Source organism: Nothobranchius furzeri, chromosome 9 (genome assembly GCF_043380555.1).
Source record: "Nothobranchius furzeri strain GRZ-AD chromosome 9, NfurGRZ-RIMD1, whole genome shotgun sequence".
NCBI lineage: Eukaryota > Metazoa > Chordata > Actinopteri > Cyprinodontiformes > Nothobranchiidae > Nothobranchius > Nothobranchius furzeri.
Genome location: NC_091749.1, coordinates 61,286,787 through 61,312,697, shown reverse-complemented (window position 1 = coordinate 61,312,697; position 25,911 = coordinate 61,286,787). Strand labels below are relative to the sequence as shown.

General features: G+C 42.8%; 1 protein-coding gene across 4 annotated transcripts in view; it reads right to left on the bottom strand.

Annotated features, from left to right (window-relative positions):
* Positions 1–245: 245 nt before the first annotated feature.
* trim66 (tripartite motif containing 66) overlaps positions 246–25,911 on the bottom strand; it is a 32,684-nt gene continuing 7,018 nt past the window's right edge. For 2 of the 4 annotated variants that reach the window (XM_015953089.3, XM_054732051.2), the window contains exons 4-18: positions 16,181–16,310; positions 15,724–15,840; positions 15,461–15,575; positions 15,127–15,273; positions 14,326–14,443; positions 12,427–13,244; positions 9,332–9,538; positions 5,986–6,109; positions 5,821–5,905; positions 5,565–5,751; positions 4,452–5,341; positions 4,250–4,370; positions 4,066–4,140; positions 1,647–1,799; positions 246–1,554 (exon numbers count right to left, since the gene is read on the bottom strand). In XM_015953089.3, the coding sequence (XP_015808575.3) occupies positions 1,318–1,554; positions 1,647–1,799; positions 4,066–4,140; positions 4,250–4,370; positions 4,452–5,341; positions 5,565–5,751; positions 5,821–5,905; positions 5,986–6,109; positions 9,332–9,538; positions 12,427–13,244; positions 14,326–14,443; positions 15,127–15,273; positions 15,461–15,575; positions 15,724–15,840; positions 16,181–16,310 (3,524 nt within the window). In that variant the 3' untranslated portion in view covers positions 246–1,317. Of the gene's footprint in view, positions 1,555–1,646; positions 1,800–4,065; positions 4,141–4,249; positions 4,371–4,451; positions 5,342–5,564; positions 5,752–5,820; positions 5,906–5,985; positions 6,110–9,331; positions 9,539–12,426; positions 13,245–14,325; positions 14,444–15,126; positions 15,274–15,460; positions 15,576–15,723; positions 15,988–16,122; positions 16,311–25,911 lie in introns of those variants that run through there. The other 2 variants (XM_015953091.3, XM_015953090.3) reach the window with 2 other exon arrangements.

The following is a 25,911-nucleotide window of genomic DNA, read 5'->3' as shown; positions in this document are numbered from 1 at the left end:
TTGTTTTTTACTAATATTCTAAATTATATTTAAATATTGTTAAATCTGTTAGGTGGTATTTGCTGTCAGTTTTAAAAAATGAACACTGGTTAGAGTTACACACTTAACTCTTCTGAGATCAGAACACAGAAACATATTAATTAAGATGAGTTATGTCTTTTTAAATACATTTCTAATTGTTTTTATTTCCGCTGACACACTGAGACGATTTCCAAATAACCTAGAAATTATGATGCTTTTGCTGGTTGTTTTAACAGTTGTATTTATTGTAGATTATTACAATAACACAAAAGAAGGAAACAAACATTTGAAACAGAAACCGTAGTTACATTTGATCGTCCCATATTCTGTGCATTCTGGACTCTTACGTGAATTTATATCAGATGTTTAAGCTGCAGTGATCAATAAAAGCGTTAAAATGCTCTAAGGTCTTATAAAATTACATACTGGCTCTACAAACATTAGGGACATTTTAATATACTGAATATTTTTAATACCATACACTTTCATTAAGCCTGAGTTATTTAGATATTAAATTTTTACACGGTTTCCACAAAAAACTGGTGAAACTGACATTTTTATACAAGGTCCACATTTATTTTTTTTTACTTTATTCATAAAGACATAAAACTATATCGATATATCTGCTCTGGCGAGCTCTAACAGGTTTTAGTGCTCACGTTCTCCTTTACTCAGCTCAAAAACACAAAGGTGGAAAATATTTGCTGCCGCTTTAGTAAGAAAAACGCTACAAGATCCCAAAGTGCATCAAGACCTAACCTAAAAAACTGTTTGCAACCATTTCAACTCAGAATTAAGTTCTCCACAGGCAAAAATGTAGAATATGTAGAACGTTTGTGGAAAAATTACAGCATTCAATAATACCCTGAAAAAGTCCTAAACTAGACGCAAAACAAACCTTCCCGTAAGAGTTTCCTGCCTGTAAAACACAGCATGTAGCATAAAAGCGTGCATGATTTTCGTTACATACACAGAACAGTGCATCCAGAACAAAGAGTACAGGGTTATAATGTGATACAACAAAAGTAACTTTTATAGCATTACACGTTTTATGGCTACAGGAGCAACTCAGTAAGCACATCCAGACAGCTGCATGCTGCCTTCATCACTTTTACACACTCTCTGCTCCTTTAATCAGCTGCCTGCACCAGTATTTAAAGTGTCAATATGTTCAGCTGCCATCAGATGGCAGCACGGTTGTATTACTGCAAACCACAATATAAATTCATGATTATAGGAGGAAAATCTTGTCAAGATTACAAAATAATTATCTAATGTGAGAATTTTTCCTGTAAATTAGAAGTGATGTCTCCTTGACTTGAGCGACTGCCTCCTTTTCCTCTTCCTGTGACACTGCTCCCTCTTCTCCGGCCAGAGGAAGCCCCCCTCAGCGGTCCTGTAGGCCTCGTCGTACTCGTCGCTGTCTGAGTCCACCTCAGCTGCGGGGAAGACTCTGTCTGGGAAGACATCTTGCAGCTTGGAGGTGAAGAAAGCCTCCAGGCTGCGGCCCGCTTGGGCCACCTCAGAGTCGGGCTGTTGGTCAGAGGGTCACGCGTGTTAGTAATAAGTTAGACTGTAATCCACTAACCACACATGCAGTTTTTTTTTTTTCGTGTTTTACTCACATAATTAAACTTTGCACAGTTGTGGAACATGAGGCAGATATCAGAGACGAACTGATCTGGAGAGTTGTAATGTTTGGGATTCCCTTTACTGAGTTTAGCTCTGATCACAGACAGATCCATTGGTCTTTTGATGATCTGGTAGTAATGGCGGGCCTGCGTGGCAAAGCAAACATTTAGGACTCAGAAGTTACCTCACTGAAGCTAAATAACAAAGTTCCTCAAAGCACCTTCTGCTGGACACGTGCATCCATCTGTGTGATTACAAGATAGTTTTAAAGTAACACTAAATATTTTTTAAACTTTAAGCTAGAGCTTTAACGTCAGAATGTTGAGTTAGAATCTTGACTAGTTTTATATTTGGCACCACTCTGCAGCCCTCTGCTGGCCAGATGATGCACGTAACAGTTTTGTGGAGGAGGTAGGTTCCCTATTGACCCTTTGCACGTGATGTCACGCCACTCATGTGACCGCCCTCTTCGCCATGATGGACGGCAAAAAGACCGTTTACACCCGTAGAAACTCCAGTGAAGGTAGTCAAAACAAGCCAGTTTGTAGCCTTTTATCGCTTTTATTTAGTAGATTTGACAGTAAAATGGTTTTAGCTTGCTGCGTGGTTGGCTGCACTGAGACAAGGACGTAAACTCAACTCGTTTTTTCTTTTTAATAACTTTGATGGAGACTGAGGACGGAGATGAACTGCAGCGATCAATCAATCAAGTGGACTAGCAGGCCTCAGATTTGCAGCGAACATGTTTTTACCGGGTAAGATTAACGTTCATTTATTTCACGAGGAAGACGGGGACAGGGATAAATGTGATGTGTTTATACTAGTTATTGATAATCCTGATGGATGGGTATTTCACTACGGAGGATGCTCGCCGTCCACTGTAGTGTAAAGCGAGACAATTATTAACAATATTAAAGCTCTGATGTATGATTACGTGTGTTAAAATTACGTTATTTATATGAGTGTCGCTGTTCAGAGGTCTTCTCATTCCGGTGAGAGAGCAGCAGCTGAACCCGGTAACACCACCAGCAACAGAAGCTAGTAGGGATCCGGACTTTTTAAAAATCAGCTTTGGTGTAAAGTGAAACGCTGTTTATAACATAAAGTTATAAACCCAGAGGGGTGAATTTAGGCAAAGTCAGCAACATGTTTACATCGGTGAACAGCTGCAGCGAGAACGTAAGCTAACGTTGGTAAGCTAGTTAACGTACCGCTCTATGAGCCCCCGCTAGATGTGCTACTTCTTCTGATAACTGAACTGGGCATGAACTAGTTGAAGGAATGCTGGAGGAGTTTTGTTTTTGTTTTGATCTTAAAAACAATTTCAGGCTCTACTTTTCCCTTTGTTTAGTAATCGTGTCGCTCACTGTTTACATGCTTTTGCCGTCCACCGTGGTGGGCCCACGTGATTAGGTGACGTCGGTGCAAAGGGTCAATAGGGGAAGCTCTTTACCTGCTTTAAAGCTGTTAGCTGTTATGCTAGCAGTTAGCTTTTTCCATTTGCCAATCATCAATAAAAAGCACATGAAGAAGGAAAAGAAGAAGTTTCCTTTGTTGGCATCATGGCAGATCTTAGAAATAAAAGTAAGAAAGTAATTTATTTGGAAGTGAAGCAAAGAGCTAAAACCAGAGTGAACATTGGCACGGCCTACACTAGTTTGAGGGACCTAAAGGAGGCTATAAAATCACAGACTAATGGTGACCTGACTTTGTTTTCTACTGGACTTCTAATTAATAATATTTTTTGTCCAACTGTGTGGATCTTTTTACTTTGTCCTTTATTTTAGTATTAGTTGGCTCATGTTAGTGTTAGCTCGTTGTTGACGCTAGCTACAGCAGGCTGCAAGCAGGGTTGTTTACAAAAGTTGTAATTCCACTTTCAACCAGTAGGGTGGAGGAGCAGGAAACTGATCAGTGTGACTTTAATCAAAACTGAGTCTTACAAGCTACTGATGCTGCTTGGTGACAGTTGATAAACATTTTTGCAAAATGTGAAATAAACCCAAACACAATAGTTTTTGAAATGATTGAATCTATTTGATGTGTAGTCTTGCAGTGTTTAAACTCAAATACCACAAACCTCAAATCCTTTCTAAAACTAAACTTTGTGAATACCTTCTGAGGATAGAAACATTTTAGGTCCTACAGATGCACCCATTCTGCTTTGATGAGGAATAATAATTAAAAAGTATCAAGAGTATGAAAGAAAATTTTAAAAGAAAACATCCATGGGGATCCTAAAAACCCCAAACCGCCGACAACGACAGCAGCAATCAAAGTGTGTTTGTGTAACAAGAGGAAACCCCCCCAGGGCACACGGCAGAAACCGTAAGCAGGACTCTGTGATGAGAAATTAGTGTCACAGTGAAAACGATCCAGTGTTTGGACAGTAAGAGCACCAGGACGACTCACTAGTGGACTGACGGGCTCGTGGAAGGGAGAGCTCAAGATGTTGCTGAGCATCAGGAGAGTCAGCCGCTCGCATTTCTGCATTCAAAGCAAGCAACAAGAGAGAAATTTGGATGAAAACCCAGGAAAACGGCATAAATAATTACTTATCGGTGTTCCGATTATTGAAAATGATAGAATATCTTACTCTCTGGTCACGTGCAGACAGTCCGTGGGCTGTGTGTCCTCCAGATGTTTTCTCATTCTCACAGTTGTACTCAACTTCAGGCTGGACAACATCTCTGCACAGGCTGCACACCCAGTCGCCTCTAAACAAGAAAGAAGCCGCCTGAAGTTAGTCGCTGCGGTTACAATATGGACATTTAAGAGGTTGCGGGCATAAATCTTACGTGGGGAAGCTCAGCAGAGGTGGGATGTGGCAGGACAAGTGGAACACTTTAGGACAGCGGTCGCAGCACAGCAGCTCTCCTCCGATCAGACAAACGGCGCAAAAGTCCTCGCTCTCCATCTCATCCACATCCTGCTCGGCCTGGATGTCCTCCGTACCCCGCTGAGCACCAGGGTTTGCGATTAGGAGCGGTCTCTTGGCCGGACCGGTCGGGAGCTCCTCCTCCAGGTCAGAGCGAAGCGGCTGTGGCTCATCACTCGTCAGCTCCGGTTCAGATTCCAAGTCAAGCTCGGACTCCAAGGAGCCCTGAGAGTCTGGGGGCGGTCCGGACACGACGTCGGAATCGGTTTCAGCCAGAATACCTGGATCATACTCTGGCTGGGTATCGGACTCCGTTTCAGCATCAGCATCCAGACCTCGACCATCCTCCGAATCTCCATCCGAGTCTGGATCTGGGTCGGCCTCGTAATCCAGACTCGGCTCTGAGTCCCCGCACGGCCTCACCTCGGCTGCCGCTGCTGGCTTCCTCTCGGCCACATGCTCAAATTCAGCCTCAGATGAAGAGTGTGCACTTGAGTCAGACTCCGCCGATGCACCTGAGTTTAGCTGTAGGTCTAGAAGGATCGGTGAAATGGTGGGATTCTCTGGAACGGACCTGGGATCCGAGTCAGAGTCCAGATCAAGCACAGAGCAGCACTGTGACATGTAGTGGGAGTCGGTGGGAAGCGGTGTGGATGTGCTGTGAGAGACGAGTCTCGTTCTGCTGTCGTGGCTGTCACATTCGCTGCTGTTTGAAGATGCTGATGACTGGCTGTGTGCGTGCGGCTCTGTGCCTGGAGGAGCTGTGAGTGAGCGGGTGGTCCTCCTGGTGACAGGCCCTCCAGGTAGTCCCTTATTTTACAAGAGAAGAGGAAAAAGGTCATTATTGTTTAGGAAATCACTTTGACACAGAATGACTGTCTAAATGAACTGAGAAATAAGACTTTTCTTACTTTTTTCCTGGAAAATGTATAAAACTACTTTTTACTGGTAGTTTGTTGTTTATTTTGGTTGGTTTTTGATATTTAAATTAGACAAAATAGCCAAAAACAGAAAGTCATTAATAAAGACATACTTCTTGCATCCCCAAGTGCCAGGTTCTCTGCTGAGGGATGCTTTGGCTCTTGTCCGTCTCGCTGGCGGGCAGCGGGTCACTCTGTCTTCGTCCGTGCGGTGGAAGTTGTGAAACGAGTATTTTGAGGCGCTCTAAGCAAACTACGGGCACCCTGGGCCGGCCTAAGTCCTTCACCGCTCCGCCGTTACTTCAAAGAGAAGCAGAGAATGAATTAAGACATTTAGACTTTGATCCTCCTGATTTTTACCATACACACCTGCTGAAGCTGTTTCTTGATATTCTGTGCTTCTCGTTTGCTCCATAATCAGTTTTCTCTTTGTTTACAGAAGCTGCTGGATGATCTAAAAAAATTAAGTGGACAGACATGCATTCATTCAGTCGTCTGTCAGAATAAAGTCAGGATAATTTAATCTCACAGCACCTGGCTCTAGTTTATAGGGTAGAGAAGGTGACAGGTGCCCTCTGGATGGGGGCTTGTCCGTTTCCCTGACAACACAAAGCACTCCATCTGAAGCTCTTCTTTGTTTGGGATCCATCACGTCAAACTGAGAACAAAATAAACACCGTTGAATCACAAACTTATATAAATATTTGAAATAACAGATTCCATAAAGTGATGATACTAAATAATCCCAAACAATACGATAAATGTGATTTTTCTTCTCTCTCTCTGTCTCTCTCTCTCTCTCTCTCTCTCTCTCTTTCTCTCTCTCGCTCTCTCGCGTGCGTGCGTGCGTGCGTGCGTGCGTGCGTGCGTTCGTGCGTGTGTGTGTGTGTGTGTGTGTGTGTGTGTGTGTGTGTGTGTGTGTGTGTGTGTGTGTGTGTGTGTGTGTACCGTACTTTCCGGACTATAAGCCGCTACTTTTTCCCCACGCTTTGAACCATGCGGCTCATAATGAGGGGCAGCTTTACTGAAGATTTTCCTTCACCTGCCACTAGGGGGCGCTTTAGCAGAAAGTGAAACAGGTGGAAGTCAAAAGTGGAAATCGAAGAAAGTGCTCATTTTAATTTAGCACCTGCAAGCAGCCGGCACGGCGAAGAATGTTTTTCAAAGCCATACCCCCTCATCATGGAAACTACACGTATGAGTTCATATGATGCCGTATTTAAGTTGAAGGCCATCGATCTGGCAGTAAAGGAGGGAAACAGTGCTGCCGCACGTAAGCTTGGCATGAATGAATCCATGGTTCGGCGCTGGAGACGGCAGCGGGAAGAACTCGTTCAAGCCAGCTTCACCCGGGGATGATGACAGCAACACGGACAGAGACACTGACATCGCCACAGAAAAGGTATGTGACGAAGCTCTTCTGAGGCTGTTTCAACTCCGACACTGAAGAAGAGGACTTTAATGGCTTTAGTGCGCAGGAGGAAGATGAGAGCGAATGACTTCTTCTGGTAGGCAAGAGTGTTTTATTTACTAACCAGGCATGTTTTGTGAGCAGTTTTTATTTTCTAATCATCCAGGGCTTATTAATGCTGTGTCAGCGCTGTTCTTTTCTTCTAAACATGCAAATTACCGGTAATAAAGTGTCAGTTCTGTTTTTATTTTATAACATCCAGAAATATGAATGCTATCAGTGCTGTTTTCTTTTCTAAACTTGCAGCCACGTTCACCCGTTTTTAAAATTCGTTTTGTTGAATTAAAACAACAACGAAAAACCTCCATGTAGCGTCTTTCCGTCTAATTATCTTATGTTATGGCCCTACATGCACTGTGCGCCAGAGACCTGCATGTGGCTGCTGCGCCGCGGCTTGTATTCGAGTGCGGCGTGTGTGTGTAGAAAACCTTTTTTTTTTGTTGGTGCGGTTTATATTGAGGTGCGCTCTATGGTCCAGAAATTACGGTGTATATATATATATATATATATATATATATATATATATATATATATATATATATATATATATATATATATGGGATTCCATGGGATTTCCGATATTGGCTTTTTTACCGATATCCGTTAAACCGATATTGCTGACTCTTAATATACGATACAGACATAAACGATACCGATGTATGCCGTGTCCTCCTCATGAAAAACGAAAAACTAAAACATTCTAGGTTACTAACATCATACATCTCCTTCGTGCTTAAATTTTAAACATTTTCTGTGCAAAATGAAAACTGCTTCAATTTCAGTTAGTAATAGGAAAAGTGTAGTATTTGTTTTGTCTCCAACAGCAGCTGAATCTCATTCTCCCTAGTCATGACGCTAAGATGCGTTTATTAGATACTAATGTTTTTTTCTTTTTCTGTATTTTGTAGTTACAGTGATAAACATTTATAAAGATTTTCAGATTAGAAAAGCAAGCCTTGGGTAAAGATTCTTGTTTTTGTTTTTAGCTGTTTGTTAGCTGGCTAGCTAGACGTAGCTACGGTGAGGACAGCGTACGTTCGCTACACTGGCCGATTTCTACTTCACAAGTTGTGCCGAATAAACTAAAATATCTCAGAAGCTTTACCTCAGATCTATCCTATTTTCAGAGAGAGGAGAAGCATCTGAAGAATTTGGTGTATAATATGTGTATGGTGTGTAAAAGTTGTGTCAATAAAAACTGATATCGATATATTCCGATATTAAATAGTATTGCCAATATTGCTGGTAAACCAATAATAGTAAACATCGGTAGACCGATATATTGGTTGGCTGATGCATTGGGCTGATATTCGACACTTGTTATGTATCGGCATTGGCCGATATAACTCCTTAGTAAAGCCGATTGAAAGGCAGACATATCCCCCGTTAGCCCAGAGCTGCTGCAGAATTTAAATTAATATTTATGTTTCTGAATAACAAATGCTCTAAAAGTTTTATTTTAGTTTATACCAGTTTTGAATATTTAATATGATTTTTTTTAATTAACTTTAGTTAAATGTCCGGTTTTAACACTGACCAGTTCACAAAATTCAGATGTAACCGCTTGTTAAATTCAGTGATTGAAAACAGATTTCTTGCTCATTTTAAATATATTTTTAAACATTCTCTAAGTGCTTTTTTATATTTTTACAGTTTTTTAAATTTTTTTGTTTTTGTTTTTGTGAAGCGCCTCGTGATAATTCTCTTGAGAGGCGCTATAGAAATGATATTTTCTTCTTCTTCTTCTTCTTCTAAATTCAGTGATCGAAAACGGATTTAGCTTCAGAAAGTTTGTGCATCAACTTCTGTTATTAGTGACATTTTCACCTCTCAATGAGGTGGAACTCTTCTAGAAATTGGCCTTTAAGCTCTGCCCAAAATATCAGCAACACAAATCGGCCATTGACTGACTATGACCTTTACATATCATCGGTATTGGCATTAGAAATCCCAATATCGGTCGACCTCTAATGTGTGTGTGTGTGTTTAACTTGTCAAACCTTGCACCTGTACCACCACCACACCATGTATGCCAGTGAGCTTTGGCAGCTGGAGCTGCATTGGCCTCCAGCTGACAGCCTTAAATGGGATGAGAAGTTGACTCCGTCGTTGAGAAAAGCCTCCTAGCTTTCTAACTCCCCACTCTCATATTTCTCTTACATGTCAACAGACTGAAAACACATAGTGTGTGGTTCCACCATAAACAGTCTGATGTGTTTTATTAAAATCAAATAAGATGGAAAGATCCCAAACAGCTACTAAACGGGTCTCAAAACTGTTCCACTTGCAATTTAAATTTAAAACCTTTGCTGTAGTTTGTTGTTTTATGGATGAAGTGAGTAGACGAGTGATCCTCTGCAGGCCACCCTCAGCATCTCAGTATGTGGTGATATTGTGATGCAGCGTTACCTTCTTTGCAGCTCCTGTTTCTCGGCTGTCAGAGCATCCTGCAGGCATTTCAGAGTAGGGGCTGGAGGATGGGGCTGTCAGCTCTGTAGGGATGCTCCTGGAGCGCCTCTTCCTCCTCGCGCACGCAGAACTAGTGCTCAGCCTGCAGCTCTGCAAGTCAGACACACACTCGTGGGCTGCTGCAGACACCTCCAGGGATGTGGACCTCTGTCAGAAACATGAACACACACACAAATAAAAAGGATTCTGGGTTGAATCGAAGGCACAAATGCACCTGTTCGTTCCATTAACAAGTGAAAGGAAAACGAGTGGGACGTGTGTGGTGGACGAATGCATGAAAACATCACTCAGAGTCTATTCAGCAGTGCTCCCAAACATGCTGCATGTATTAGTGTTTTGAACAGGCAATGAAAGGTTTGGTTAAAATACCAATTATCAAATGCTAATTTACCAAGTTCTGAGTGGGGCTTTGATTAAATCAAACCTGCAAAGCACTCAGTGCCACTTTCTTCTTCTCTTGCACATTACAGTTTAACTAACACCTCAATTTCAGCAGCTTTTTCTTTAAAAAAATAAATCCATATCCTTTTCTAAGCACACCGTCATGCATATTCAGGCCAGACTTAAACTGAGCTCATTATCCAAAGCATCGTGTGATTAAAAACACTTACCTGATCTAAGGCCCCCTGGGAGAGGACCCAGAGAATAGACTCTAATCCTTCTCTCTGGAAGATGGGGGGCAGGAATTTATCTTGGTGCAAACCAGGGCTAGAACCAAGCTGGCAGCTCCAGCTATTCCCTCAGTGGCTCATTAATTATGGGTTAAATACATAAATGAGTGTGCCCGAGTGGCTTTAGATCACTTTCAAATGTGGTGATTTGAAAATGTAAAAATAACACGTCTTTGTGCCTGTATTCATCCATCCTGAGTGTTTCTTAGAGAGGTGATTATGCAGCTGCTAAAAACCTCTGGCATCAAGTCTGATTATGATGAAGAGCGTCTAGTTTCGTGACGTGTCGCGTTTGGCGGCTCGGCTTTTATTGTCACGGCAGATCTTTGTTTTCCCATCGTCCCTTTCTTCATGAAAGCACAAGCAGGTTTAGATGGCGCCATCTGTTTTTGGGTAAGCTGTCAACTTTCAGAGGAGAACGTCTTGGCTTTAAAATAAAGTGTTACTTTCAGTCATTAATGAGCTGAAACCAAAAGCCAGCTCAAACTCGATGCCACCGGTTCCTACACAAGAAATATTTTTTGTTTAATAAATAAAAATGTTGGAAAAATTACCTGATTTCATCAGGTTTTTGTTTTGTTCATGTGTGCCTGGGCAGTGTTTGAACATCTGTGTTTTCACAGGAAACAGGCTTGACCGATCAGTGGCGGCTTTTGAGAAGTGCGTGCGTGCGTGCGTGCGTGCGTGCGTGCGTGCGTGTGTGTGTGTGTGTGTGTGTGTGTGTGTGTGACAATAGCTTTCTGTGGTTGGGGTTAAAAAAGTTGTTTCAGCTTTCAGAAACTGAGCTGTAACCACAAAGAGACTGAAGCTCACAAAATCTTAGCAGATAATTTACTTTGATGTCTTTGATGCTGTTTTATGAAGTCCTCAATAAAGATCAACTTCGCTCATATTTTAATGCATTTGCAGTGGGCTCTAGTATGAAAATGCCTTGCAAGTTGTACTTGGGGGAGGGGGAGGGGGAGCTCGGATGTGCTTATTTCAGTGCGCCAGATCAGAGGTGAGCAGGATTTAGAGTCTTATTTCCTGATATTTAGACATCTCATCTCTGATTGGCTAACAGCAATGTAACGTGACTCAGTTTGCTCCACAACATTGATGTTTTATCTCCACAAATAACTAAAGCCTGGAGGAGTTCTGCTGTTTAGTGGAGTTGCTAATGCTAACGATTAGCTTCTACTAGCAGAGACGTTCTCTGTTATTTCCTGGACGCTAAACCAACAACAGCCTTCCTCGTCACGAGTCAAGATGGGTGAGTCCATGAACGTTCAGCGACAGAGTGACGTAGATCTGTCAGGATGTTTTAATCCTAGAATTTCACCGTCTATTTTCTATCAGAAGCTAATGCAGGAGGTAGGAGACTATATTCATCGTCAGCCTGCATGAAAAACTCAGAGTGACTGATTATAATCAGAAATAATCATTAAAAATGGCTTTTCAGTGAAGTTGACCTTATAAAGTATATTTGTGTGAGTTTATAATTAATTAAAGTGACAGATCACATCTTTTGAAGTGGGAATCTGTGGAAATGTTACGATGTTTTAGCTACACCTTTGGACAACTACAGTTTGGAGCAACAGACATTAACAGAAACTTTCATAACTGTTTACGCAAATGCCTTTTCATAACCTTTACTTAAATCATATTTCATTTTTCTGGTTAATCGAGCAGAATTATTATGAAATTCCTGCCAGAAAGACATTGGCTGTAATTTTCTGCACACTTCCAAACACTTGAGTCGATTTCTTTCTGCTAACCTCAAACCCACGTGTAAAAAACGAGATGCACAGATTCTGGTTTTGCAGGCTGATGCCAATTTCTGATTCCTGCTCTCACCTGCCAATACCAATTTTGCCAATTAGAATTTATCTGAAAAACTATGGTGATCATTAAATAAATCTGACTCTTTTGAAAATCGTGATTGTGGAAGAAAAAAACTACCTAAAGGAGCTTTTAATGGTAGCATGAATTAGCACTTAGCTTCACTGACCTGCACTGGTGCATTGACAGAGCAAACCAAATCTGATCCAGGTGTCGCCAAATGTAAGATATTAACTGTTCGTAGCATTTCCACAGAAACATCTGAACAATCCAAGTGCATCTGCACTTTCATGCAGCGTTGCATGTTGTTATTTTTCTAGACAGCCAAACTGAGCTGAACTTGATATCTAACTCACACAAAGGGGAACTCAGCTGAAACAATCGACCCCTAACAACTCTAGTGCATGTGTTCACTACTTCGTAACCTTTGAAGTGACTTTATTGACCAGCTGGGATCAACGGAAACTGTCCAGCTGACAAGAATAAATGCTGAAAGTAAATTAATAGAACTGTTCAAATCATGAGGGGAATTATTTCTCTCACCTTACCACCTCTGTGATCTTTCAGCATCAGTGCAGGTCGGGTTCGTATTTGCTCTGCTGCCAAAGACGCTTGAAGCTGTTTTTGCTGCTGCTGGGCTGGACTCTGCATCCTTCCATCAGCCTCCAGCTCCTCGTCCAGCAGCTCTCTACTTCCAGCCTCTGCTGTCCGTCCACATGTCTCCTCCTCCTCTCTGCGCCTCTCCCCCCGGCTTTCCTCAGTCACCACATCTCTTTCTATTACTTTGGGGCTGACCTCCTGCTGTGAAGCAGGGCCAGCGGACAGCTTCTCCTTACACTGGCCCGGCCTGCCACGGCCTGTACTGAAGGGGGTCTGGCTGTCTGGAGCTACTTCTTTCCAGGGCTGATGACAGGAGGGGTATGGTACAGACTGAGAGTGGGCTAGGGAGTCAGATGTTTGAGACTGTGATGCTGATCCTCGGCTGCGGCTGGCCTGGATGGGTCCGGGGAGAGGAGATGTAGGAGGGGGGAACTTTAAGGAACTCTCTGTGTCCCAAAACCTCTGGAGCTGCTGACTCTGGTGCAGTGAAGCAGAGATCAGAGCAGGCTGACTACAGCTGGAGCTGTAAAGCGTAGGCTCCATCTGGCTTTTGTCCTGACTGGACGGATCAGGCTGAGGGGGAACACCATGCAGGCAACACATCTGAGGCTCGCAGCAGGCCTGGTACCCGCAGCCTGGCTCTCTGCCTCTGTGGAACACACCAGGCAGAGCCAAGCAGGAGATGGGCTGGGGCCTCATAATGCTGGAACAGGCCAAACCTGAAGGATACGTGCAGTTTCCCCCATCAACGGTCAACTGGCCTGTAAAAGAAATATAAAAACATCACATTACTCTGTGTGCCCTGCATAAAAACCCAATTCCAGCAAAAGATTAACGCATGGTAACACTTTCTTTTGGCTTGGCTTGTTGGTCGTACAATGTGGGAAGGGTTAGGATTCCAGTTCTGCCTCATGGTGCCCTGAGACAGACAACTGGTCTACAATCCTGGTCCTCCAGGACCACCATCTTGCATGTTTTAGTTGTTTCCCTTCAGCAACAAAACTCCTGTAGTTCTGTAGGAGCCTATTAGCAATCTCTTCTGCTTATTTGGGGTCAGGTCATGGGGGCAGCAGCCTAAGCAGGGAGGCCCAGACTTTTCTCTCTCCAGCCACTCGTGCCAGCTCCTCTGGGGGAATCCAACGGCGTTCCCTGGCCAGCCGAGAAACACAGTCCCTCCAGCGTGTCCTGGGTCTTCCTTTAGGTCTCCTCCCAGTTGGATGTGCCAAGAAAACCTCACCAGGGAGGCGTCCAGGAGGCCTCCTAACTAGCCTGAGCCACCTCAACTGGCTCCTCTCGATGTGGAGGAGTAGCGGACCAACTCCAAGCCCCTCCCGGATGACCGAGCTCACCCTACCTCTAAGGGAGAACCCAGACACCCTGTGGAGAAAACTCATTTTGGCCGCTTGTATCCGTGATCTCAGTCTTTCGGTCACTTCCCAAAGCTAGTGACCATAGGTGAGGGGAGGAACACAGATTGATCGGTAAATTGAGATCGTTGCACCTGTTAGCAAGCCATTGATTCAAATCAGGTGTTAAAACATGCATGATGGTGGTGCTTGAGGAGCAGAACTGGACACCAAGGGAAAATTTTCACCTCAGGAGCTACAGAGAGGGATCTCATGCCTCCACAATGCGCTGTGGCTGAAGCAGTGAGGGAGACATGAAGATCTAGCCTGTGTTTTTATCAAATTACAATAAAGATTTTAATGAACAAATGAGGCCGTTTTTATTTTCAGACATCTTTTATGTTTGAATCAAAAACATACTGATGTGTTTTGTTTTTTACATGAAACACGAAACTCTCTAACTCACTTATCGTGTTGTAGTAAAAGTAAGTTTTACCTAAAGATGAAACCTGCTTTGTCCAGTAACTTGCATCCCAGTTAAACTTGATCTTGACGGGACTCCAGGAGTCCGTGTGGAGCGACGCCTCAAGCAGCTGCCTCATCTGGAGGGAAATCTGCAGGACAAACGCACAGAGCATCCATGAAGTCTTTCTGGTTTATAAAAGAACTGGTTAAATAGAAAAGACGACGATTTGTATTCTTTCCTAACTTTAAGTTAAAATGATCTCAGGGGATGATGTGGCCCACTTAAACCTGAGAAGTCAAACAAACACTGACATAAAGAGGCCATCGCATGCTGACTTTTTGTCCCTTATATGGGTGAAGCTGCAAAAATATAATTTTCTACACCTCCCATAAAGCATCTTGTTTATTTTTAAAGCCCAGGTGCCCGATAAATGCCTCCATCTTTCAAACTCAATGCTCCTGGTAACACAGACTGTATTTCACTAATTTCTGAACCTAAGCTAAAGTAAAGCTACCGATGCAACTTCAGCAGTTTTCCCCAGGCCCACTGCAGCACAGATACTTCACACACACTGAGGACGGAGTACCAATGTTTTCACGGGATGATGAGCAATGTTTGCGACTGTCGAACTGACCTTTACAGGGATAGGTAAAGTTGTACTTCAAACATAAAAGTTACAGGAGGTACCTTTCTGTAGTTCTACTTCCCCTGCAAAGTAATTATTGCAGCTCTAAAATGGAAGAGCATGTGTGTGTGTGTGTGTGTGTGTGTGTGTGTGTGTGTGTGTGTGTGTGTTTCAATAAGACAGCGGACGTCTGTTGATGGTCTCACCAGAGCCCTGCTGAAAAGCACCGGGCCTCTGCAGTGATGGGTCGAGGCCCAGGTGATGAACTTCTGAATGTGGTCCAGCTGGCCACAGATCTCTATTGCCCCCTGCAGCTGGTCCTCCAGACGCTGCTGAAAGTCTTCAGAAATCTTCTGCAGGAGAATCCAAAAACACGCATGAGGTGCTCCTTGGATGCGGGCTTTAGCATCACTCTCTGACTGTTATTGGCTGTTGTTTGCTCAGATCCAGGGCTGATTAAATCACAGCAGTTATGGATTCTCTACATGAACACTCACGGCTGGCTGAGCGATAAGAAGGGAAGAAAGGGAAAGTAATTACCTCCAGTTGCTCTATTAATAGGTTGGCTCGTTTGTTGAGCTCGTTCATCATAATCATCTTTGCCATTTTAATCTGGTTCTCTGCCTTTCTGTGTGCAATCTTTACTCCATGCAGTCTGCACAGACACAGAGGGGAGGAAAGGCTGCATCAAAATTCACCAAAAAAAGGCAACAGTTCAGACATTAATTTACTCATCAGCATCACATGCTATTTGGTTAGTCACCAATTAGTGGCAGGAGTCTGTCTGCGGAGCTGAAACCAACCTGTCCTCTATTTGTTTAGCGCTATTTTCCACTGAAGACCTTCTCTCTTCTACTTGCATCATCAGGCTCTCAAACAGCCACTGCTGATCCTGCAGAGCCTTTCCAATCGGCACCACCCTAAACACACGAGCAATCACACACTCATCAAGTTCACCAACTTGTGCCTCGAACATGAAAAAAATATTAATAATAAAACACCAGATTTAAAAGTGTCTCCCCTGAGGACGAGGCATTATGCAGGCGACCTTCGGGATCGCAACTGTACTGTAACATCACAGAAAACAAACAGGTATGAATGCCTAATGAGAGCCAGGCCGGCCAAGGGTAGTGTATGCAGATGCAGAAGATAAAAGTGACAGGGCAGTTAGAGAGCGTCTCATCTCAGAGGAGGTGTTTAACCTGCGGTTAGCCTTTTTCCTCTGCAGTGTCCTTGTGCAGCACGGAGGTGAGGACTGACCTGTGGTTTTTGTGGGAGGACAGGTGACAGCTGCTGCAGCACAGAAGGTCACATGACTCACAAAAAAGTTCCAAGGGCTCCTGTCTGTGCAAGTGGCACATGAGGAGGGTGCAAGGATACGACCCCGGGCCTGAAATACATGCAGACAGAGAGGTTGAGGAGATGAGAGCGTTAGTAGCAGCCGATGGGGGTTTCATAAACAAACACACATTATGTGAAAAGCTTTTAGGAGAAGTGCATAAGGGACAAATGGTCACCTTCTTATGCACTTTCTGAACAAGTTACATTTAGTAAAAAAGTACTCGCTCAACAGCAACTTTAAAGCTGCTGTAACAAAATTGGAAAACAAATTAGCTTAAAACATTTTTTTCATGCCTTTTAACACCATGTTAGATGTTGCTGATCTTTATATGATTTTATCCTAACTTTACTTGTTGGTTTTAATTGTCTTTTGTAGCGTGATGGATTGTTGGTACATATTATTAAGTCATTCAGTGCCATTGACGACAAACGTCGTCATTTTAAATCCAACCGTTTACTGCCAATTTCACTGCATTTTTTTTACAGTGTGGGCGTCGGAACGAGCCCCCGCACCGTCAGAACAAACATCCCAGCTCTAAAGCTGATCTTCATCCACGTACGTCACACGTCACGTGACCAGGAAGCAGAAAATCCATGTGTTAGGAGATCGTGTTGGGCTGCTGCTATAAAAATAAAGCGAGGCATGAACCGGAAAAGCTTCTGCCGATCACAATTCGACAACAGATAATAAAAGAAAGGATAAAGCTCGAACCGCGCAGATTCTTCCTGATGTAAGAGGTGAGTCTCTGCTTTGTTTTGGTAGTTTTGGTAGTTTGAGCGTTGACATCATCATAGAGCGCAACGTTCTGTGATTCTTAAAAGAACAGTAAAATTGCTGGCAGCGAAGAGCTTTTCTGAGTTAAATGATCATAAGATGTGAAATTCCATATAAATATGAACTATCAATCTGATTGTCTTTGAATATTTGATTTAATATTACCTTAGGTTCTCTGGACAAATCAGGAAACACGCACTTCAACCACAAGCTGGTTCCCAAAGTCAGAGACTCTCTTGGTCAGCTTGCTTCTCACACCAAACCTTCCGTCAGGAATCTTGGCGTGACCTTTGACCCAGCTCTCACCCTGGATTCTCATGTCAGTTCTCTTGTTCACTCTTCCTTCTTCCATCTCAGGAACATTTCTAAGCTGAGTCCCATTCTGTCCCGCTCTGAACTTGAGACTGTTCTCCACACCTTCATCTCCTCACGCTTAGACTACTGTAACTCTCTTTTCACGTGTCTGAGCAGAACCTCCCTGAACCGTCTACAGGTGGTTCAGAACGCCTGTGCTCGGCTTCTGACCAAGTCCTCCAAACACACCCGCATCACCCCGCTTCTCCTCCAGCTTCACTGGCTGCCAGTCAACTTCAGGGTTCATTTCATGATCCTGGTTCTGGTCTATAGGGCCTTACATGGACAAGCACCATCTTATATTGGTGATCTTCTTAGTCCCTACACCCCCAGCAGGTCCCTGAGGTCCAGTGATCAAAGCCTACTGGTTGTGCAGCACCAGGCTAAAGACCAAAGGTGACAGATCATTTGCTGCTGTGGCTCCCAGACTCTGGAACTCTCTCCCCCTGAGCCTGAGATCAGTGGACTCAGTGGTCTCCTTCAAAAGCAGCTGAAGACTCACCTGTTCAAGCTGGCTTTTGTATGACCTTCTTCACCACTCTCTCTTTGTTCTGCTCTCCCCACCTATTCCACCTTACTCAGGATCCACTGATTTCCCTCTTTCCTATTCCCTCTCTCTTTCTTAACATTTTTTTAAATCGCAATTGCTTATTTTTGCTCATTTTAAATATAGTTTTAACTATTTTCTAAATGCTTTTTTATATTTTAACATTTTTTTGTGTTTGTGAAGCGCCTCATGATTTTTATCTTGAGAGGCACTATCTTCTTTCTTCTTCTTCTTCTTCTTCTTAATTCAGACAGTTAAGTATGTAGTTTATGAAAATTAATTTAATTCTGTTCTATTCTGATTATACATGACAAATTATAAATGTAATGATAGTTGTACAAGATAACGGATGATGAATGAAATGATGGAATGTGAGCTAAATGTTTGTAGCAAAACCTTATTAAGTATCTGAGAGATCTTGTGATGTCTGAGTTGTAAAATCAGTTTGGCTGTATGGTTTACTAAGTTAGAGATTATTCATAAAACCATCCTACACTATTGTACAGAGTCTACAATACCCTTGTGTGACAGTCGCTCTCGGTGGTCCGGAGAAGAGGCAGCCAGGTTGGTGAGTTCACCAGACACAACGGCTCCTGAAGTCTCAGAATCGCAGCTCCCTTTGAGTCACCGGCCATGAGATATTACCGGGGTCTGCTAGTTAGACGTTCCACGTCTGAAGTGTTGTAGCGTCTGAAACCACTCGCAAGCGTTGCAGAGCGACGGTGACCTTGAGGTCAAAAGAGAGGATGGTCCCAAGTGCTTGCTCACCCGGTCGGCTTAACCAAGTAAGCTGGCGAAGAACTACCAGTTCAGGAAGTCATCTCTATTTTTATTAACTACTGTTGACAAGTTTTAAAGGGTGTTACCAAATACCTCAGAAAATCACTCCTTCCCTCAGATACTTAGAGGTTAACTCTTTGTGTGAAGTGAAATTTGCATAAGGCAAGGCAGCTTTATTTATAGAGCACATTTCAAACACACAGAGGCAATTCTATGTGCTTTACAATTATCAGGACATGATATGAAAACAACATAAAAACACAAATTAAAATACACACAGATAGAATTACAGTTTAGAGCTAAAGGAGAAGACAAAGTTACAGCGCAGGTTACAGTGGAGATGACGCATGATAAGTGCATGATGAGTACATTAGGGTTTTTAGTTTTATTTTAAACAACACTAGGGTTGGGGCAGATCTGAGGTCATGGGGAAGCTGACTCCACATGTGAGCAGCATAGGAGCTAAATGCATCTCCACCATGTTTTGTTCTGACCCGAGGTTCTACCAGCTGATTGTTACAGAGGGATCTCAGAGCCCTATTGGGTGTTTATACAGGAATGAGATTGGACATGTATTTTGGTCCCATGCCATTGAGTGATTTATAAACTACTAGGAGCTCTTTGAAATGTATTCTGTAGTTTACCGGTAACCAGTGTAGGGATCTAAGAACAGGAGTGATGTGCTCTGTTCTCTTGGTTCTTGTTGAGACTCCAGCAGCAGCATTCTGAACAAGCTGCAGATGCTTCACAGCTTTTTTGGGAAGACCAGTTAGGAGACCATTGCAGTAGTCCAGCCGACTAGAAATAAAAGCACAAATAAGTTTCTCTAATTCTGGTCTGGACATGAGACCTCTGACTCTTGATATCTGATGAAGGTGATAAAACGCTGATTTAGTTATAGCCTTAATATGTCCAGAGAAGTTCAGGTTGGAGTCATTAATAATGTAGCGTTATGAATATGCCATTTCTGCCCTTAACAGCTGCCCTTTGACACAGTGACAGTGTGCATAAGTTGCCAAGGTCGTGCGTCTGCTCTGGTGTTTACATTCCAGCAAAGAAGACAGAAGAAGGACGAAGAATGCTTTTCATTAGTTAATCAAAGAACTTTATTTCTAATAAAGCTAATCAAAACAACTGTTGGTCAATAATAATCAGGTGACTGATCTGTGAAATCACAATGTTATGATTTATGTGTTTAAAGAATAACAGGACTTGGGCTAACTGAGCTAGACATCCTGATCCACATAAGGTAAACACATGACACATTGATCACTCATCCAATCAGAACTTCCTCTCTGTTGCGTGGCAGAGTTCTGCGGTGTTTAGTTAATCTGTCCACTCCGATTCGCTAAGAATCCAAAACATCTAAGCTTAATAAAACAGAACAACGCCATTTTAATTCAGTTCCATCACGAGTTTCAACGTAGTTCCAACGTGAGTTCAACCAGCTCTAAAATCCATCTGATGTCCATCATCACTAAGTGAAGTACAGACTGGCCAGCTGTATTTTCTACTTTTAAGCTGAGAACTGTCAAGCTGGAAAACTCTGTCGTTTTATCAACAAGACGACGGTTCCTTCAGAATAAAAGCTGAAATCTATGACCCAATAAGGGGGGTCTCTACGTGACGCTGAAACCTGCCGTTGTACCGGGAGGCGATCCTCAGACTGGTTTGTCGTGCTGTCAACGCTGTTTCACCAGTTCCAGCACAAGGAGGGTCCTGGGACCTGGCACCCGGATCTAACACGGAAGTCTCCGCACGGTACGTAGTCCGGCATAGATTGCGTCTCATGTCTCCCTCTTAGTGGCTGTCGTCGGCCAGTTAGGGCAAACAACACCTCGCACTCAGACTCGCTTCCACCAGATGGAGATTCTGAACTGACACACACACCAACACTTCAGCATTACATTCATCTGCATCCATCATTAGAGAGTTAGTCCTGGAGATTGTTTCAAATAATTATAAAATAAATATTCTTAAACGTCCCATCTCTCTCTCTCTTCTTGTCTCTAATTCAATACAAGGTGCTTGAATAAAACTCCCTGTGGTAAAAACAACCTCTTTTGATTCTAACGGCCCGGTCCAAAGATTAATGATCCAGCCCAGGTTTGGATCAGTGATATCTCTGGACCTTAATACAGGGTGTCCGCGGGGTTTTAAAAAGTATTAAAAAGTGATAAATAAAAATAGTCAAATTTAAGGCCATTAAAAGTGTTAAATTTGGTCTCAGAGGTATTATTTTTTCCAAATTAGGTATTATTTTTTCAGACTATCAGATGTCGTATTCTGAACATCGACATAGAAATATATTCCGAATGAAATGTTTTGAACGATTATAAAAATAAAACAAGCCGATTATTTGCTCCTCCCACTTGCGCTGCCCTGAGTTGCACATGAAGCGCTCCTCCACAGTGTTGCCAATCTGGCAACTTTGACGCTATTTCTAACAGCTTCTTAGACCCCCTTCTTGACTTTTTAAATCTTAAAAGTACCTAGCGAACGCCTCAAACATCTCTGGTAACCCTTAGCTACTTTCTGGATAACTGTCGTTGACGTTTCCTGCAGGTTAGCTAAACACTCCGCCTGCGCTCCGGACCGTTCTTCAGGACATTAGGAAAGGGAATGGTGCAGTGATGTGTCAGTCGCTAAAGAAACGGCTCTCGGAGCCGGCTCCCTGTTGGAGTAACCAGAGTGAGTGACACACACCGCACCTGCGGACTCCTGAGCCGATAAAAACAGCTAAATGTGCGCGTGCGGCATGCTAAACACACGTGCAGCGTGCCCCTGATTGCTGTGAGACCGGGTTGGGGGTGGGGGTGCAGCTGTGGTTGGGACAATTATTACATTAACTGATGGACTTGTAAATAAATAGTTATAAATAAGGTAGAAATAAGTTCCTCACGCTGATAAATAATAACTAATCTCTCTGAGGACATGGTGCTAGTGCACTCTCCTACAGCACCTTGACACGACTCAATAAATGTTATGCAACATTTAGTGAACAGCAATTTGCATGTATTTGTTATAAATGCCACTGTATAATTCTTGCTGTCAGTATTTGCAAGATATTGGTATTTGGGTCTGTACTGGTTAGACTTAAATGAGTTAAACCAAGGTCTATAGCCCTTGGGTCATTTGCTATAAGTGTATTGGTCTTTTTATACTGGGAATCAGGAGTTATTTTAGTGATCATCTTGTTTCTTGTTTATTTTTGCCCTGATTGTGCCCTGAGCAGTTTTATGACTGAATAAAAACAACAAAAAATCTACATAAATTGAAAAATCATCTTAAATAATCGAGATCTCAATTTCAGTCACAATAATCGTGATTATTGTTTTCGCCATAATCGAGCAGCCCTACTTTAGCATATCCGGTCACATAATGATGACGTCATATTCAGTGGTCGTTGTGCATCATTTCAGGCCTCGTGGTCAACTGTCTGAACCACTGAACAGAAGTGCCTGGCTTATTTTCTAAGTAAAATAAATATGTGCAATACATTGTCAGCATCAGTGAGTCTCTAAGTCTATTCTTTTTGTATGTTATATATGTTAAAATATGTGTAAATAGGTCGCTGATTAACCCTTTTTAATTTAGTGTTGTGATGGTTTTAAAAAAATTCTGAAGGTAGTAAAAAAAAGTATTAAAAAGTAGTAAATTTTACTTAAGGATTGCTGTATATACCCTGTAATAAAAGTGTAAGAATATACCAATTATATTCCGCTACAATAACAGTTATGTGAAGCAAAAATGTTAAACATTAATAATAGTATTATGATATTATTGTGTTCAGACTGATAGATTAAATTATTAATTAAACAATTACTGATCTGGTGTAATTTAAAATCTGAAATAAATCATTACAGGAATAATATTTATTATAATCCATAATAGTAAATGGCCTGTATTTGATATAGCGCCTTCTAGAGTCCTGGAACCCCCCAAGGTGCTTTATAACACAATCAGTCAACCCATTCACACACACATATACAAAATATGATTATATGACGCTTATAATTACAAAGTTATTTGTGAGCCAGGAAGGATGAGCTTTATTTAGAGAGTAAAAGTATCGTCTTCTGCATGGGACCTTGGGTTTCCAGCTAAGATTATTATGGCCTCCCTTCTTGGTAACAAGGTCGTAGAGCAGTGTGTTGTCTGGTTTGGAGGCAGACAGTTAAGATGTGGCACACAATACTCCAGGCAGATGAAACAGCCTGGACACTTCTGTGTGATGACCTCTGACCTTACAGTGGACAAAAAGCCATATTGTTGGCCTTTGGTACGCTACACTTTGTTGATTTTATCTGTTTCGATTTGTTACTGTGCAGAACTTTGGTGGCATGCTTCATGCCTTTAAGGTGCTATATGAATAAAAGATGATGATGATGACGTTCTAACATAGTAAAGCTATAAATATCTTGTGGAGGATTTTTTTTTTATTCAGTAAAGTGGGTTTCTTGCTTTTGTCTCAAAACCTACAGAAATAACACATTTTTGACTGAAAGCAACTATTGGAACATCTGATGGTTGGTCTCGCCAAACTCCCACACTTTCCCGGGTCCTCCACTCATTACTCACTTGCATATTTAGCAACAGAACACCACTGGTGTGAGAGGCTCTCCTCTCAATAATATCAAAGAAGGTGAAACAGTCGGCTGCTACCACTTCAGCTTTAGGACAAACTGCCAGAGTCCCAAGAAGAAAAACACCGTTTGAAGTCAGGTTTGAAGAAACCTGGAGTTTTTTGTCAGAGGGCACCACCTAGAAGCGGAAAAAATTTAATGCACCTTTAAAACCCTCTTCCTACTTTCATGATAGCTGCAGGAAGCAATGGCTCTTGTTCGTTCTAGCCAGGCAACATGAGAAGGACCTGGCTGCAGCATGCAGAAAGAGGTGGCATCGGGCCAGTTGATACTAGCTGAAGCATTTCAGTTTTAAGGTAAACAACAATTTTATTACTGAGCTGTGTTAAAAAAATCTATCAAATCAAATCAAAGATACTTCATTAATCCCAGAGGGAAATTAGTTTCAGTACACACAATTCAGAGATCAGACATGCATGGGCAAGACACATGACAAGAATTGGTGACTGTGGTCATTCGCAACCCTGAGTCGCGCTACCTTAATAGAAAAAAGAGGGTTACATGAGGATTGGTTCAGGTGGAGGGAAATAAAAAGGCACTTCAGAGCTACCCTCCACCGGGAGGGCAGCTTTGCTCTGCAAAAAAAACACCTCAAACATGTATGCAACAGACTTCAGACAACACAACATAAGTGTCCACTAGGTGGGGTGGTGGGTTGGGACTATCCCCACTTCAGTTCCTGCAGCCACGATAAGCAGCGCATGTCATCTCAGTGTGGATAGGGGAGGACCATTGAGGGTTGGAGGGTTGCAGTGACCCTGGAACAATTCGGCGGCCTTCCCGCGGTCCCGCCCAGGCTGGGAAAGGAGGCAGAGTTGAGTTGCCATAGCAACGGCACATTCCACATATCTTCTGAGGGGGGAGTTTTCGTTGGAGCCTTGCAGGCTCAAGGGCGCCAGATTCCGATTAGAAATTGTTTTGGGGCCAGACAGATAATTTCCTCTCTGTCTTACAGTTTGTTGGTCCTCAACCTCTCAAAATCCCAATAATGTACATTAAAATATCCCAATCTGTGCTGATTCGTCCACTCTATCCTTGATGGCATCCATCTTTTGTGCCAATGAATGAATCTCGGCCAAAGTCCCAAGCTTACGATTCATCTCGACAATTATGTGAGTCTGTGAATTTACAGCGCGGTGCAATCCATCTCTGAGCTCAGGGATCAGGTCAATGTTCCTCGACAGCTCGTTAATTTTCCGGTAAGCCAGGTAGCCTCCAATGCCGATCAGCAGGAAACCTGTCTGTCACCAACACGACCACGAATATCCACACATCTTCAGAGTCCTCCACAGACAGCTGAGATGAACAAATCAAGTTCCACTGTTTCCAGGAGTCCATGATGTGTCCAACTGGGTCTGTCCCGGAGGGGCATCCAGGAGCCCCTTCTCCCGTTCTCATCGTTGAAAAATATTTTATCAATCGTGTTGAGAGACCAACTGACGAGATCCATTTTAGTGATTTCAGTTTCCAGTAAAAATGCAGAAGCAGCTGTGCACACAGAGACAGACAAAAGCCTTGAGGATAAGATACGGAGGAGACGAGGAAAAAAAATGTCTGCACCCTCCGAGAGCCGGAAAAAGAACTAAGTAATGGGCTATTTGCTGATGCTAAGCTGCGCTCAATACAAATGACACGGGGCTCTACGAGACAGGGAACAAGCTTAGCAAAGGCCACACTACGGGGTAAGACTATGACTTCTACGGACTAAAACATTCCCACATAATTCCTGGGATTGCAGTCACAACTTTCTACTTATTGTCTGAACTTTTGTCTGTTTAAGAAAGTGCGGTTTACCATTTTGGTCATTCTCATTTAAATCATCTGAGTATTACCCACACATCTGATCACAAAATATTTGATTGCAATCATCATTGCACTTTGACTTGTGATCCCGATCTCCTGTGCAGCTTTAATAGGCAAACTACCAACAGACGGACAGCTAAAACCGACGAAACACCAGGTGGATCATAGATAAACGTGAAGCTTTCGGCTGGATGAGAAACGATGATAAATTACAGCTCAGCCCATCTGCACTTTGACACAGAAGCAATAATACACTTGTGGGAAATAGAATGAAGTCAACAGAAGCTGAGGTTTCGATGGTACTTGTGTTCAGAGGCGAAGCGTAAACAGTGTTTGTTCAGAAGCTTTGAAGTGTTATCAGCTGACTTCAAAGACAAACAGAAACACAACGTAAATATCTCACACACTTGTAAATAGGTCAGAGAAGAATCATCTGGCCTGCAGAGCGTCAGTCCAACATTAACTCAAAGGCAGAAAGATGCAGCTCTGCTGCCTTTGGCTGGACACACACACACACACTTTTTTTTTTTTTGCCTGGAGATCACGACAGATTTCTGTGGCGGAGAGCTGAGCATCACCTCGGGTACCTCAGCCTGATCTGACTGACCACATCCTGTCTTGTCAGCACACTCAAACAGCTTTCTCTCACAAGCCAAACAGCAGCACTCCTCTATTCAGATCAAGATGTCTACGACTTGAGCTTGTTATGATTCGATTTCTCGGGCAGGCGAGGCAGACCTGCAAG